This window comes from Bufo gargarizans, chromosome 9 (assembly GCF_014858855.1).
Source record: "Bufo gargarizans isolate SCDJY-AF-19 chromosome 9, ASM1485885v1, whole genome shotgun sequence".
NCBI classification, from domain to species: Eukaryota; Metazoa; Chordata; class Amphibia; order Anura; family Bufonidae; genus Bufo; species Bufo gargarizans.
Window position 1 is genome coordinate 38,046,610 of NC_058088.1, and position 16,275 is coordinate 38,062,884.

Sequence of the window (16,275 nt, forward strand, 5' to 3'; positions counted from 1 at the left end):
GCAAAGCTAGAACCAGCCCTGTACCACGCATGGATCCCAAGATCTTCCCATTCATTGCTTCAATTGTTCTGCTAGATTTTTTCTTCCAAGATGGCAGCTCAGGATGTGGCCTTCCTGCTACAGCTTTCTCCCTATTTACAGCTCAGTGGGCGTAACTGTCCAAAGATTCCAACAGTATATCCGGCTTTTGAAAGATAGTACTGAGCATGTGCGTCCAACTAGCAGATGCTGCTCTATGGATATATTTTATTGAATAACTCAGTGACTTTACTAAAATTTTACACAAAAGTATTCAGATCCAGGTGCTGGTTTGAAAAATGTAGACTATTTTTCACGCGACAACCCCTTTTAAGACCTCATATGCAGTTTCTATTGGCATCTACAAAAAATATCCATGTAGGCTATAGCTTGTAGACAAAACACATCCATAAACTTTAATGGGCCAGACTTATGTCTTATCTGGGTGTCATGCATCCAAGTTTTTTTTATTTATTATTATTTTTTATTATTATTATTATTATTAAAAAGCATAGCTGATTATGTTCCCATATTTATGTCTATATTGCAATCTGTCCATATGAGATTCAGTTGTTGGTGATGTGTAGATCTTTACTAGTCCCTTCCCATCCATAAATGCATTACAGTATAAATAACATAATGCTAGTTTGCCTTGATTTACAGGCAGTCCAAGAAATATGGTGAGAAACATGACTTGTGTTTGGCACTATAAGGAATATGTGAATTGCACATGGCAACCCGGAGAAGAGGCCCGACTCGGTGTTAATTACAGCTTGCGTTACTGGTAGGCAATTTATGATGAATAATTATTACATACTAGATGTGAAAACAAGACTGAAGGTGCTGATCTGCTCATATGTAGTGGATTAGGATCCAGAAGGGGTAACTGATCCTGTGTGGGTGGATGAAATGGATGGAACCATGGAACCATAAAAGCACCCATTGCAACATTACTTTTCTAAGGGTGGGTTCACATCACGTTTTTTACTATCCTTTTAATGTATACGTTAAACGAATGCCTCAGTGGCATCTGTTCACCATAGAGTTTCATTGTAAAAAAAAAAAAAAAAAAAAAAGTTATTTAACCGGACTGTGCAGGGTGCAAGAATGTGGTGTGCTGCGTTTTGTATCATTTTTTTTTCCTAATGTGCAAGTCAAACGGAGGCATAAAACGTAATGTGAACCGACCCTTACACTGGCACTGTCATAGGGATATATCAAAAGTTTAGATCGGTATGGGTCTGAGGACTGAGACCCCTACCAGTCTCTAGAACGAGGGGAGAGAAGTACTCGCTTACCACAATCTCATTGCAGAACAAATAAAGAGGTGGCCTCTATAGAATGTCAATGGGCCCAACTCGCTCCTGTCTCGTGCAGTGAGGAGAGACCATGGTAAGTGAGAACTTCTCTACCCTCATTCAAGAATAAATAGATCATATCTGTGGATGCAATGCCAGTGACTCGAAGTCCTGGTCAGCACATTTACCTTTCAGTTTGATGTCGCCTAGTTTTCTTTGTGGGCTAGCCTACATGAGCCTTTGCTCACCTGAATGGCATTGTTGGTTCATTTTTAGGACTTAACCTAATCTCTTAGTTTGCCTTTTTTTCTCTACCTTACTGGGAGTCTTAAACTCATATTTTTATTGTTCATTTGCTTCCTAACTGAAAATTAAGTAACTGTCTAAATACTCTTCATTAACAATTTTCTACTAGTTTGCTGCTGTAGAGTTTGTGTGACTTCTTCTCTCTCTGCTGCTGTTTCTGACATAGATCTAACATGGCACTGATTTGTCCACTGTTCTGTGCACTCACTGCTCTCCTCCTTCCTTCTCTCTGTGTTAGATATAACAAGCAGGGAGTGAGAGGAGAATGTACATATAACTTCAGAGAGTGGAGAGGAGGGAAAGCATCCAAGTTAGCAGAGAAAGCAAGTCATACATGTTGTAGATGGGGAGGAAAGAACCCATTTAGTCAGGATGGAAAGGGGGAGGATGAATCATATTGACTATAAAGAGAAAGCAAAGTACAACCAGCAAAGCAGTGGAAGGGGAAATAATACTCTCTTCAGCATCAGTGACTGCCAATGCATGGGCAAGGAGATCCCTCATGAGGTGTAGAAGGAGAAATCCATCAAAGAATGAAGCTGTGCTGATATATCAAAGTTAATGAAGGCAATGGCATCTTGGACACACAATCCTTCTTTCCAGCATGTATTATTGGAAGGGATATAGTCCCATCACAAGTCTAAAACTAGGAACAGTTTACAAAGTAAGTATCTGAACGAAAGGGTGAAGACTGCAGACTAAAACTTAAAGAGGACCTTTCACCGCTCCTGACATGTCTGTTTCATTAGCTTCATGCATTCCCCATGTAATAACAGTTCTGGAGCATCTATTCTCCGGTCTGTATGTTGTGCCATTCCTTTATGATTTCTACTAGAAGTTATGAATAGATTGCTATTGGCCTTCAGTAATGGTACAGAGGGGTGGTAACCAGTTTGGGGGGGGGGGGGGGGTTACCTGCACCAATCAGTGCTGCCATTTTCAGACTGTGCAGGGACACCCCCCCAACTAGTTACCTCCCCTCTGTACCCTTACTGAAGGCTAATAGCAATACATTCATAACTTCTGGTGCAAATAATGAAGGAATGGCACAACATACAGACAGAAGAATAGAGGCTCCACAATTGTTAGTATGTGGGGAATGCATAAAGCTATTAAAATAGGCAGGTCAGGAGCAGTGACAGGTCCTCTTTAAGGCCATGAACATTCAGTAGTTGTCGGCCAAACAATCATTTGGCTGGCAAGTATCTCTCCCGACTTCCTTATATAAAAGCATATTTGGTTTGTCTGTACATTTATGTGTATTCAGTGGGAAGAGAGGAGAAAAATGCTACCAGACACATCTGGCAGATTATCTCCTTGTAGAATAAAAGGATCTGGTGAAAATATGCACTTTGCCCCCTCTTTCTTTCCTCCTATCTCATCAGACTGTCAACTGGAACTGCCTTTCTCATCTAAAGTGCATGGGGGCCTTTAGTGCAATTTTTTTTTTAAACTCAAGATATCCATTAACATGTTAAGAAATCCATGACAAATGGATCCTTAACCTTTTCGCTACCAGAGCCGTACATGTACGGCGCTGGAGTGATGGGTAAACGAGGAGCCCGCTCGCACATGCAGCAGGTGCCATGGCCGGCAGGTCTACGCGGTTTTAAACAGCAGGGACCCATGGCTAATGACCGCGATCAGCAATAATGTCGATGGCAGTCATTAAAGACTTTAGACACCTTAATTAAGTGAGATCACTGCATCTAAAAGCTCAAAAACGCGCGCTTCCAGCCTTTTTAACCGCATCCTCCGTGGCCATTTTGTACCCTCAAACATGAGCTACAATACCATAAAATAAAGTTAAAAAAATAAATAAAAAGTTCAATATATAAATAATTTAACCCCTTAAGGACCTGCACCGTACATGTACATGCATCTCCTGCACCCGCCTAATCCGTGGCAGGGGTCCAGCAGTCACTAATAGCTCGACCCCTGCTGCATGCGTCGGCATCGGTGAAATCACAGATGTCAGTGCATTAACCTTTGATGTGCCGTGGTCAGCACTGACCGTGGCACATGCGATGTTTGGAGGGAGAGAGCAGCCATCGGGTCCCCACGCTGCTGTGATGGGGACCTGATGGCAGGGAAGGCAGCCCGATGCCTTCCTTGGGCATCGTGGCTGCCTTCCAGGAGAGCCTGTGAGATCCAACCCCCTGGATCTCACAGGCAAACAGGCTGTAAGTGTACAGAAGTATTGTGATGCATTGTAAAGGGGATCAGACCTCCAAAAGTTGAAGTCCCAGAGTGGGGTAAAAAAATAGTTTTACAAAAAAATTTAAAGTTTTAAGTAAAAAAAAAAGCGCCCTTTTCCCAAAATTAAAGCTTTTTTTTAAAAAAAAATGGGGAAAAGAAAAGTAGATATATTGGGTATCGCCGCATCTGTATCAACTGGCTATATAAAAATATCATATGACCTAACCCCTCAAGTGAACACCATGAAAAAAATAAAATAAAAACTGTGCTCAAATTTTTTTTTTTATCACATCACTAAAAGTGCAACAACAAGCGATGAAAAAGGTGTATGCCCCCCAAAATAGTACCTAACAGTCACCTCATCCCGCAAAAAATGATACCCTACCTAAGACAATCGCCCAAAAAATAAAAAAAACTATTGCTCTCAGACTATGGAGACACTAAAACATAATTTATTTATTTTTGTTTAAAAAAAAATGCTGTTATTGTGTAAAACTTTAATAAATAAAAGTATACATATTAGGTATCGCCGCATCCGTAACAACCTGCTCTATAAAAATACCACATTACCTAATCCCTCAGGTGAACACTGGAATAAAATAATACAAAAAATAAGACATTACTGTAAAACTTATTGTGTAAAACTTAAGAACCTGCTGTATAAAAATATCACATGACCTCAGGTTAACACTGTAAAAATAAAAAAATTAAGTGTCAATAAAGCCATTTTTTGTCACCTTACATTACAAAAAGTGTAATAGCAAGCGATCAAAAAGTCATACGCACCCACAATAGTACCAATCAAACCATCATCTCATACTGAAAAAAAATGAGCCCCTACATAAGACAGTCGCCCAAAAAAAAAAAACTACGGCTTTCAGAATGTGGAGACACAATATTTTTTTTTTTCTCAAAAATGCTTTATTATGTAAAACTGGTATTTTCGCGTCCGTAACAACCTGCTCTATAAACCACTTGATCTAACCTGTCAGATGAACGTTGAAAATAACAAAAAATAAAAACTGTGCCAAAACAACTATTTTGTTACCTTGCCTCGCAAAAGGTGTAATATAGAGCAACCAAATATCATATGTACCCTAAAATAGTACCAACAAAACTTTCACCTTATCCCATAGTTTCAAAAATGGAGTCATCTTTTTTTGGCGTTTCTACTCTAGGGGTGCATCAGGGGGTCTTCAAATGGGACATGGCAGCTTAAAATTATCCCAGTGAAATCTGCCTTCCAAAAAACATTTTTCGTTCCTTTTCTTCTGCGCCCTGCCATGTGCCCATACAGTAGTTTATGACCATATATGGGATGTTTCTGTAAACTACAGAATCAGGGCAATAAATATTTAGTTTTGTTTGTCTGTCAACCCTTGCTTTGTTACTGGAAAAAAATTATTAAAATGGAAAATCTGCCAAAAAAGTGAAATTCAGAAATTTCATCTCCATTTTCCATTAATTCTTGTGCAACACCTAAAGGGTTAACAAAGTTTGTAAAATCAGTTTTGAATACCTTGAGGGGTGTAGTTTCTAAAATGGGGTAATGTTTGGGTGGTTTCTATTATGTAAGCCTCACAAAGTGACTTCAGACCTGAACTGGTACTTGAAAAGTAGGTTTTGGAAAATTTAAAGATTTGCTTCTAAACTTCTAAGCCTTCTAACATCCCCAAAAAATAAAATGGCATTCACAAAATGATCCAAACATGAAGTAGACATATGGGGAATGTAAAGTAATAACTCTTTTTGGAGGTATTGCTATGTATTATAAAAGTAGAGAAATAGAAATTTGTAAATTAGCAAGTTTTTCATAATTTTTGGTACATTTGCAAATTTTTCATAAATAAAAATGTCATTTTTTGACTAAATTTTACCACTGTCATGAAGTACAATATGTGACGAGAAAACAGAATGGCTTGGATAAGTAAAAGTTATCACCACATAAAGTGACATGTCAGATTTGCAAAAATTGTCCTGGTCCTTAAGGTGAAATATGCAGGGTCGTTAAGGGGTTAAATCACCCCCATTTCTGTAGAATAAAAAATTATAAACATCTTGGGCATCACTGCGTCTGACAATGCCCATACTATAAAAAAATATAGAAATATTTTCCAATAAGGCGAATGGCGTAACGGGGAAAGAGTCAAAATGAGCAATTTGCCATTTTATTATCGTTTCTCTTACCCCCAAAAATTTCCTAAAATGTGATCAAAAAGTCACACACACTCCAAATTGGTATCAATAAAAACTACAGATCATTCTGCAAAAAATTAGCCCCCACAGAGCAAAAAAGTTATGGGGGTCAGAATATGGTGATGTATAAAAAAAATGGTCTTTTCAAAGTTTGAATTTATTTTTACACTATTTAGACACAAAAAAATATACATATGCGGTATTGTTGTAATCGTACTGACCCAGAGAATGAAGGGCACAAGTCAATTTTGCCACAAAGGGAATGCCGTAGGAACCAAACCCAGTGGAGGAATTGCCTTCTTTTTCCAATTCCACCACATTTGGAATTTTTTTTCCTGCTTCCCACTACACATTGTATGCCATACTGAATGGTGGCATTAGAAAATACAACTTGTCCCGCAATAAAAAAAAAGCCCTCATATGAATAAGTGAACGGAAAAATAAAAAAGTTATGGCTCAAGGAAGATAGGGAAGAAAAATGAAACCGGAAAAAACCTTTTGGTATCCTAAGGGTTAACCTTTACGAAGAGAAGTCTGCAGAATTCACATGTTTTTCACCACTACAGTATTTCTGATCCGTTGTTGTCCAGTTTCTCTCAACATGTCGGAGATCGCTGAGAACATTTATCAACACCACCGTTTAGTCCTCCGGTCCATTTGCATCAGATGTGCCTTAATTATTTTGCCATCTCTGCAAGTCCAGCTGAGAGCCAGCATAGATTTCACTTGTAATCTGTGAACGTTTCCCAGCATAACATAATAATAATAATAATAATAATAATAAATGCAGGGCCACCTTGGCCTTAGCCTGCACTACTCACTCGGATTTCAAATGTCTTTCATATTCTGGGGTCCTGGGCTCAAATCTGACCAAGGACAACTTCTGCATGGAGTTTGTATGTTCTCCCCGTGTTTGTGTGGGTTTGCTCTCACACTCCAAAGACATACTGATAGGGACCTTAGATTGTGAGCCCCATTGGGAACAGTGTGATACTAATGTGTGTCAAGCGCTGCGGAATATGTCAGCGCTATATAAGTGAGTAAAATAAATACATTTGAGGAGGTCTTTCTTGGCCACCAATGTTTTTAGCCCCCTTACATTTTCAAAATTTTAAAAAATGCAACATGACTGCTCTCCCCTGGAATCTGTCACCACCTATAGTTTTTTCATTGACATGAACCATGTCTACTCAAGTGATAACTGTGTAGACGACTACAAGGAAAGTGTGCTACATGTATCCTTTTTTTTGTACTATCTTGTGTAACTTTTGTTATTTCCATGCAGGATCACCAAGGAAGATTCATGTCCTTCAGTAAAAAACAAGCAGCCAACGCCGTAAGTAAGAAAAAAAATCTGGAATTCTCAACCATTATTTTACGTATTGATAAAGCTGAAATATATTTAATATTGAGTGACTATATTCCTTTCCTACCATAGTCCTGTACCCTGCAGGCGGAAGGGTCTCGGCTTAGCCCACGTCATACAAGCGCAGTAAGTGTATGGTGGCTTGTGATGGAGACTTCCCGCTATGCAGGAGCAGGGGTTAAAATAAAATAAGCTGATAACTACCGTATTTTTCGCCGTATAAGACGCACCGGCGTATAAGACGCACCTAGGTTTTTGGGGAGGAAAATAAGAAAAAAAATATTTTTAACCAAAAGGTGTGCTGTGGGTTTGGTACTAGGTGGTCTGTGGATGGCACTATTACTGGGGATCTGTGGATGACGGACACTGTTATGGGGGGATCTGTGGATGACGGACACTGTTATGGGGGGATCTGTGGATGACGGACACTGTTATGGGGGGATCTGTGGATGACGGACACTGTTATGGGGGCATCTGTGGATGACTGACACTGTTATGGGGGCATCTGTGGATGACTGACACTGTTATGGGGGGAATCTGTGGATGACTGACACTGTTACGGGGGGATCTGTGGCTTTCACTGTTACAGGGGGATCTGTGGCTGGCACTGTTACAGGGGGGGGATCTGTGGATGGCACTGTTATACATGTGTCATCCACAGACCCACCCAGCCCATAACTGTGCCATCCACAGATCCCCCGCCGCTCCTGTATACTAATATAATATGTCTTATTCAATTAATAGTTATTAAATATGCCTCTTTATTCCTAAAAGTACCTTAAATCCTAAGCGCTTCAGTACAATGCCGGCAGGCCGGGCAGCCGGCGCGTCACTCACTGACGTCACTTGCCTGCGCCGCCTGCTTCATTCATAAAGTAGGCGGCGCAGGCACGTGACATCAGGGAGTTACGCTGCCGCCCGCCCGGCCTGCATTGTACGGATGAGCTTAGGATTTAAGGTACTATTAGGCATAAAGGGGCATATTTAATAACCATTCATTGAATATGACATATTTTATTAGTACACCGGAGCGGCGGGGCGGGCCTTTAGTACAGTGACTGCACCGCCCCGCCGCTATTGCCGGCCCCAGCTCCTCCTCCCAGTCCCTCCCCGAGTCCTCGCTCTCTTTACATCGCTGCCAGCGATGTAAAACTGACTGCGCAGCGATGTAAAACTGACTGCATTCGCCGTATAAGACGCAGGGGCATTTCTCCCCCATTTTGGGGGAAGAAAAAGTGCGTCTTATACGGCGAAAAATATGGTAATACAGATAAAGCATAGACCTGACATATTCAATGTATAAAAAGCTGTACATGACGTTCTAGATCTGAGGACAGGAGCCTTTTCAGGGTCTTGTAAAGAACACACAATATATCAGAAAAGTAATGGAGATGTCCTCTGCTCGGGTTCATCCTGGCGCAGGCCGAGCACAGAACTGTTGTATCCAGCATTCATCTCGTCTTTATAAAACTGCAGTTCGTTAGTCCAGGAACATTAGACAGAATGCTTACACGTTTCGGACGCAATCTTACGACCCTTCCTCGTGGTTAAATCCTGCCATGCTGAAACCAGCATTTTAACCCTTTAAGGCCTGGAGCTTTGTTTGTTTTTTGCGTTTTCGTTTTGCGCTCCTTGCCTTCTCAGAGCCATAACTTTTTTTATTTGTCTGTTCACATAGCCATATGAGGGCTTGTTTTTTGCGGGACAAGTTGTACTTTCCAACGCCACCATGTTATATTGCATATGATGTAGTGGGAAGCAGGAAAAAAATTCTAAATGGTGTGAAATTGCAAAAAACATAAAAATAAAAAAAAAGCAATTCCACCAAAGTTTTACAGTTTTTTTATTTTATTTAAGACGTTCGATATGTGATAAAACTGACCAGTTACTTTTACTCTACAGGTCAGTACCTATCCAGCGATACCTTTTTATATGTATCGTTTTTCTTGCATTTTGATAGTTATAAAAAAAAATTAAATGTGGGGAAAAAATCTGTTTTATTTTTTTGTCGCCATATTTTGACCCCTATAATTTTTTTGTAATTATGTGTACGGAGCTGTATGGGGAGCTCATTTTTTGCGGGGGCGTCTGAACTTTTTATCGATATTATTCTGGGTTGTATATGACTTTTTTTTTTTTTTTATTCACTTTTTTTACTTTATTTTTTTTCTAGAAAATGAAGCAACCAAAAACGGCGAATCCGCCATTTGGACGCTTTTTTCCGTTTTGCTGTTTGCCTTATGGGAAATATATTTCTATACTATGGGTGTTTTTGCACATCGCGACACCCATGATGTGTATTTTTTTGTTCTTTTATTTTTATGTTGGGGAAAGGGGGGTGATTCGAATTTTTTTTAGTTTTTATTTATTTATTTTTACCCTTTTTTTTTTTTATTTTATAGTTTTATATCTTTAGATTACTATTCTCATAGACTCCGATGCATTTTACTAGTTTCCCATGGAGCCCTATTACAGGCAAGGGCTCCATAGGAAATACTATGCAGCAGCCTCCTCCCCTAAAGACAGGGGCTGCTGCATACATGCTCCGGCTCCTCCGATTGCCACACGGGGGAGCCAGAGCACAACCGTAAGTGTGCACTTGTAGTTTCAGCGCGCTCACGATTGACCATGGCATCTAAGGGGTTAAATGTCCGCGATCAGCATTACTGCCGCGTGTGTCTGCTAAAAGATGGCGCCCGCAGCGGGCAGGAGCAGGCAACATCTTTAAACACCCGCCCAGCGCCGTACATGTACGGCGCTGGGCATGAAGGGGTTAAAAGTATTACATTTCGTTTCTATCTGGTTTAATTACTTACTTGCAGGTAGTTAAAGGGGTTGGCCACTGCTGACCAATGTGTTTGTAAGATGACTCTAGTATATGGTACTTACTAATGTAGCCTTTGTTGAAATTATGTGCTATTTACTATATTTCATACGGTACGCCCCTTTTCCGCCAAGTCTTTTCTTCTGTCCACATGAAGGTTCTGTCCATAAAATGGCTGCTGATGGAGGGTCATGTGACCAGACTCCTCTGTTCTGATACACTGCACCCGCCATCTGTACTTGCACTGTTGGGTTAGTGCACGGGCAAAAAGCCAATTCCGGAGCCTTTGTTAAAATCATCCAACTTTTAGTTCATCTTCTGAATAAAATTAGTGGCACAGTAGTGGTTCATGCTTTTCCGAGTCCTTGTTCATGGTATAATACTTAATACATGTACATGCTGTTTAAAACCAAAAATACCCCTCCTATTTTGTGGGACACAGAGAAAAACCGATCCGGATCTGTCATTACAGAAAAGGAACACATGAGACCTCAAATAAAATGGATATTGTAGTGTAGCTGAAGCACAAGCAATGTGAACAGAGGCTTATGGGTCCGTCATTACAATAAAAGGACATCAGATAAAAATGAATGTTGTGGTGCAGGTGCAGTTTGTTAGAATAGAGGAGACTGAGTGATGTGTCTGGTCACATAACCCTCCATCAGCGGCCATTTTATGGACTGGACCTCTATGGGGACAGCACTGAAGATTTGCTCATGTAGTGGGACATGGCTTCTTCAACAAACCTACAGCCACCCCTAAAGTTTGTCTCAAGATCTCATACTGTACCTGAGTAGTAGCAGACAATATTTCTTTATGATGGGGACTATTAATAGTAATAACAGCTATATTGTGGGCTAAATGTTACTGGACTGTGCCCAACTTTTTTTCATTGGGATGCATCAGATTTAGTTTTATCTGATAGAAGATCTGAGCGGGTCCTAGACCCCATGGGCGTTAGGTTTATATGTACATTGTATGGAGATACTAAGTTATCCATATTGTGGTGAATGTAAGCGATGAATTCTGGCTTGGATGCTGGCGAGCCCCCTCAAATAAGAAGCATGCCGTCAGTGTAGCGTCCTATACCGTACTATAGAGAGACTCTACATGATAGCCTTACATGTGCTTTCCGTATGTCTGTTCTGCAAAAGAGAGAACATGTCCTATACTGGTCCAGAATTTTTTTTTATTCAACACTGATGCCATCTGTATTTTGCAGATCCGCAATTTGGTCTTGTGAATGCACCCTTCAGTACACAGCAATACTAAATACAGTCCTGATCCAAATCATATTTAGCATGGCTGGATCTTAACAAGGTTCCAAGTAGAGCTTCAACATGCAACAAGAAGAAATGGGAGTGAGACCAAACCTTTTTTGAGCATTCAGTTTAAGAAAAACAATGAAAAAACTGAAACAGGCTGTTTTTCAGATGATCAAAAGTTTAGGACCACACCTCCCAAAAAAAAAAAACTAACCCCCCCCCCCCCCCCAAACAGAAATCCAACTTCCAAACATGAACTCAGTAATGAGTAGCTCCACCGTTATTGTTTATCACTTCAAAAATTTGTTTCGGCATGCTTGATGCAAGCGTTTCCATGAGGTGAGTGGGAACATTTCTCCAAGTGGTGAAGACGGCCGCACGAAGGCCATCTACTGTCTGGAACGATTGTCCATTTTTGTAAACTTCCCTTGCCATCCATCCCCAAAGGTTCTCAATTGGATTTAGATCAGGGGAACACGTAGGATAGGCCAAGAGAGTGATGTTCTTCTCCTGGGAGAAGTCCCTTGTCCTGCGGGCATTGTGTAATGTAGCGTTGTCCTGTTGAAAAACCCAGTTGTTACCACAAAGATGAGGGCCCTCAGTCATGAGGAAAGCTCTCTGCAACATCTGGACATAACGTTTGACGCCCCTGCACTTCCTGAAGCTCCATTGTTTCACTGAAGGAAAAAGCATCCCAGACCATTATGGCGCCCCCTCCACTGTGGTGCGTAGAAAACATCTCAGGTGTGATCTGCTTGTCATGCCAGTAACATTGGAAACCATCAGGACCATCAAGGTTAAAAAAAAATTCTCATCAGAGAATAGAACTTTCTTCCACCTTTGAATGTCCCATGTTTGGTGCTCTCTTGCAAAGTCTAAACGAGCAGTTCTGTGGCGTTCGAGGAGACAAGGTCTTTGAAGAAGTTTTTTGTTTTTGAACCCTTCAGTCTCAGATGCCGTCTGATGGTTATGGGGCTGCAGTCAGCACCAGTAAGGGCCTTAATTTGGGTCGAGGATCGTCCAGTGTCTTGACGGACAATCAATTGGATCCTCCGGCTCAGTGCTGATGACATTTCTTTGGGTCTTCCACTTGACTTTTTTGTTCCATAACCCTCAGGATCATTTAAGAAATTCCAAATGACGGTCTTACTGCGTCCCACCTCAGCAGCGATGGCGCGCTGTGAGAGACCCTGCTTATGCAGTTCAACAACCTGACCACATTCAAAAAGGGAGAGTTTTTTTGCCTTTGCCATCACAACGTGTGACTACCTGACAGAAAATTACAATGAATCCACATCTTTGCACAGATTTGGCCTTTTAAAGGCATGTGCTCCTAAACTTTGGATCAGCTGAAAAACAGCCTGTTTCAGTTTATTCGTTGTTTTCATTAAATTGAATGCTCAAAATTTTTTGGGGTCTCGCTCTCATTTCTTCTTGTTGCATGCTGAAGCTGTACTTGGAACCTTGCTAAGATCCAACAATGTAAAATATAAATTTTTTCAATTTTTCAAGCGGTATTAAACTTTTGATCAGGACTGTATGAGCAGAGTGACCTTGATTGCTTCAGAAGTCATAAACTGTTGCAATAATTTAATTCGGATAAAACCCATTGTACAGTAAGGGTCCATTCACACGTCCGTGGTGTGTTGCAGACCTGCAAATTGCAGATGTGCAACACACCCGGCCGGCACCCCCTATAGAAATCCCTATTCTTGTCCAGCCGCGGACAAGAATAGGACATGTTCTATCTTTTGCAGAGCTGCGGACCAGAAGATCGGGACTGCGCTCTGCAAATGCGGAAGTGGAGAGCACATAGTGTGCTCTCTGCTTCACGTCTGGGCCCATAGAGAATGAATGGGTCCGCACCTGTTCCGCAAAATTGCGGAACAGGTGCAGACCCTTTTGCGGACGTGTGAATGGACCATAAAGCAGTGTTAATGAAGAGCAGCTTCATGTGGCTGGAATATCCCTTAAACTTATAAGGGATTTATCATATTGAAAATGCAAGAAATGATGAATGTGTTTCAACATTAGCTTGTATTTACTATGCAGCAGAAACCTGACACTGGTGTGAACTAAGCATCTGTGGCATTAGTTTTCATGGTAATTCCTGAGGAGTGGGGCTTGATATCAGTTGGTTGTGTGGTACTGTCGATGTGTTTCGACTTGAGTCCGGTTCAAGTGGTTGCAAATATTTGGAATGATCTTAAAAGTAAAGTATCAAACATGATTAAGGCTACCTTTACACTGGCGTTCGGTGCGGATCCGTCTTGTATCTGCACAGACGGTGCAAACGCTTGTATCTGTTCATAACGGATCCGTTTGCATTATTCATTCCAAAAAAAGTCTAAGTCAAAATGGATCCTTCTTGACTTGCATTGAAAGTCAATGGGGGACGGATCTGTTTTCAATTGCACCCTATTGTGTCAGTGAAAAACGGATCCATCCCCATTGTAAGTCAGGACGGATCCGTTTGGCTACGCTTCGTCAGGCAGACACCAAAACGCTGAAAGCTGCGTTTTAGTGACCGCTTCAAAAACGCAACGGAGACCAAACGCAGCCAAATTGATGCATTCTAAACGGATCCTTATCAATTCAGAATGCATTGGGGCTGAACTGATCCGTTTTGGGCCGATTGCAAGAGCCCTGAAACGGATCTCAGCAAGCGGACCCAGAAACGCCAGTGTGAAAGTAGCCTAAGAGCAGGGATGCCCAACCTGCGGCCCTCCAACTGTTGCAAAACTACAACTCCCAGTATGCCTGGACAGCCTACAGCTATTAGGGTATGCTGGGAGTTGTAGTTTTGAAACAGCTGAAGGGCCGCGGGTTGAGCATCCCTGACTTAGAGGAAGCTGGTTAACATGGCCGTGCACATTAGATGTGTATCGGCTGAACCCAGCAATTTCCAGTGAACTAGCCAACCATCTAATGTGTGTGGGTTACTGACCGTCCCTCGATGGCAGACGACATAGGAGATAAGGATTGATATATTAGGATTATTTTAAACTTAATTAAATCTTGAATATACCTAGGGTGCAATATTTGGTATAAAAGTTGGCTACAAAGGGGACCTCTGCTGGTTTTCCCGCCTGGAGTATCCCGATTGTGTCCAGATGCACACTATGAGGATATAGAAAGCTCTCGCTGTTGAAACATTTCACGTTTCTATTGGCTCATTTGTAAGGGTGACACCCAGGGCTTTGCTAATAAATAGAGAGGGTCTGCCATTTGGAGTAGGTGGAGGAAGACTCATATACCACAAGTCATTTCTTCTCATTCTTATACCCCTAGACTAAACTTTAAGATTTGGAGCATTGCAGACAACATGGTTAGATCCCTTGTTTAGGGACCATACAAAAAGATTAATTTGCTCTTCGGGAAATAAGTTTCCACCAGAGGTGCCTGGCAGTGGTCTTCTCCCCTCTAACAGTATGGGAGGGTCAAGAGAGATGGGGTTTGGCCGATGGCTATCTAATGTGTGTGTGGCCATCTTGTGATGCATAACTAATAAGTTATTTTCTTAACGAAGATACTATAATGAATGATAATCCTGTTTAATATGTTTATCATGTGAATTTCAGGTTTCTGGACTTATTCGATGAAGGAGAACCGTGCCAGAGGTATACCTATGACAATGGAATTCCAGTTGGATGCCTGTTCAAACTAGAGCAGGATTTTCGTGATTTCATCAGTCTTGTAGCAGTGGTAACCGACAGATCTCACTACGTTAAACCCTATATTTACTTCATCAGCTGTATCAATAGCATAGGTGAGATTTACTGCTCATACAAAGTAGGTAACAAAATGGGCCCTCTGTAAAGCCAGTCCAGATAATGTGAAGCTTCTAATGGTCAATTGATGCTATAATCATGTAACCAGTTTATCCATAGCTTCTGGCAAACCACTTGGACAGTCCACTAGTGTAGAGTACTCAACTGTTTTCTCTTCCTTCGCATATTTTAACAGAATTTTAGAACTTTAAGGGGAGTTTATCTGCTATATTTTTTGCCAATTAAAACCAGATGGTGATACATATTTTTTTTTGTTTACTCTATTTACTGTGTATAAATATGGGGCAGCCATCTTGCCCCAGGTACTTTACATCAGCCACATAGATCATAACTAAAAAACATTACATTTATTGACATATACAGGAGAGTTTTCTATACGTGCTGTGTAACCTGTGGAGAGGTAATTGTGCAGGGAGGGGAAGTGCATAAGCTGTGACCATGACCTGCAGTGTTAGATGTTTTATCTTTTTATTGTAACTGTGTTCTTAATGAGAGAACTGAAAAGTCATCACCACAGAACTAGAAGTGTTGGCATGTTATTAAGATGTCCAAGCACCCTCAATAGCTGTTGGCCGAAAGCTCATTTAACTGAGAGCTCTCTTTCCTAATTCCTCTATACATATACAAGCTCAGTTTGGGCAGCATCTGATCTTCTCGAACAACAATAGGGTTGGGCGTTGAAGTTCCTGATCCTTTTCTGCCCTGACGTCATCTGTAGGAGAAAGTCAGGAGGTAACAGTAGCCTCATTTGTATGGGGGTCTTTAGGTTAGTAGCTAGTATGAACACTGCAAAAAATTCTGATATTTTTTTTAAATATAAAGATAGTGACAGAAAGCTATCCTAAAAAATCCTAAAAATATATGTTTAACAGTATTCCATTTTTTTCTGTATGGCTCACAGTTTGTTAAAAATAAAGAAGAAGCCATTTTGAACTACATCCAATCTCCACCTGCTGAAATCTTGAGTGTTCCAGTCCCTGCTACTCTCCACTTTCTGGTCCCAGCTTGACCA

At 41.0% G+C, this 16,275-nt stretch overlaps 1 protein-coding gene across 2 annotated transcripts in view; it reads left to right on the plus strand.

Moving 5' to 3' along the window:
• Positions 1–16,275, plus strand: part of IL13RA1 (interleukin 13 receptor subunit alpha 1) — a 66,178-nt gene that overhangs the window by 30,618 nt on the left and 19,285 nt on the right. For both annotated transcript variants that reach the window (XM_044306232.1, XM_044306233.1), the window contains exons 4-6: positions 682–802; positions 7,303–7,353; positions 15,054–15,241. In XM_044306232.1, the coding sequence (XP_044162167.1) occupies positions 682–802; positions 7,303–7,353; positions 15,054–15,241 (360 nt within the window). The remainder of the gene's footprint in view (positions 1–681; positions 803–7,302; positions 7,354–15,053; positions 15,242–16,275) is intronic.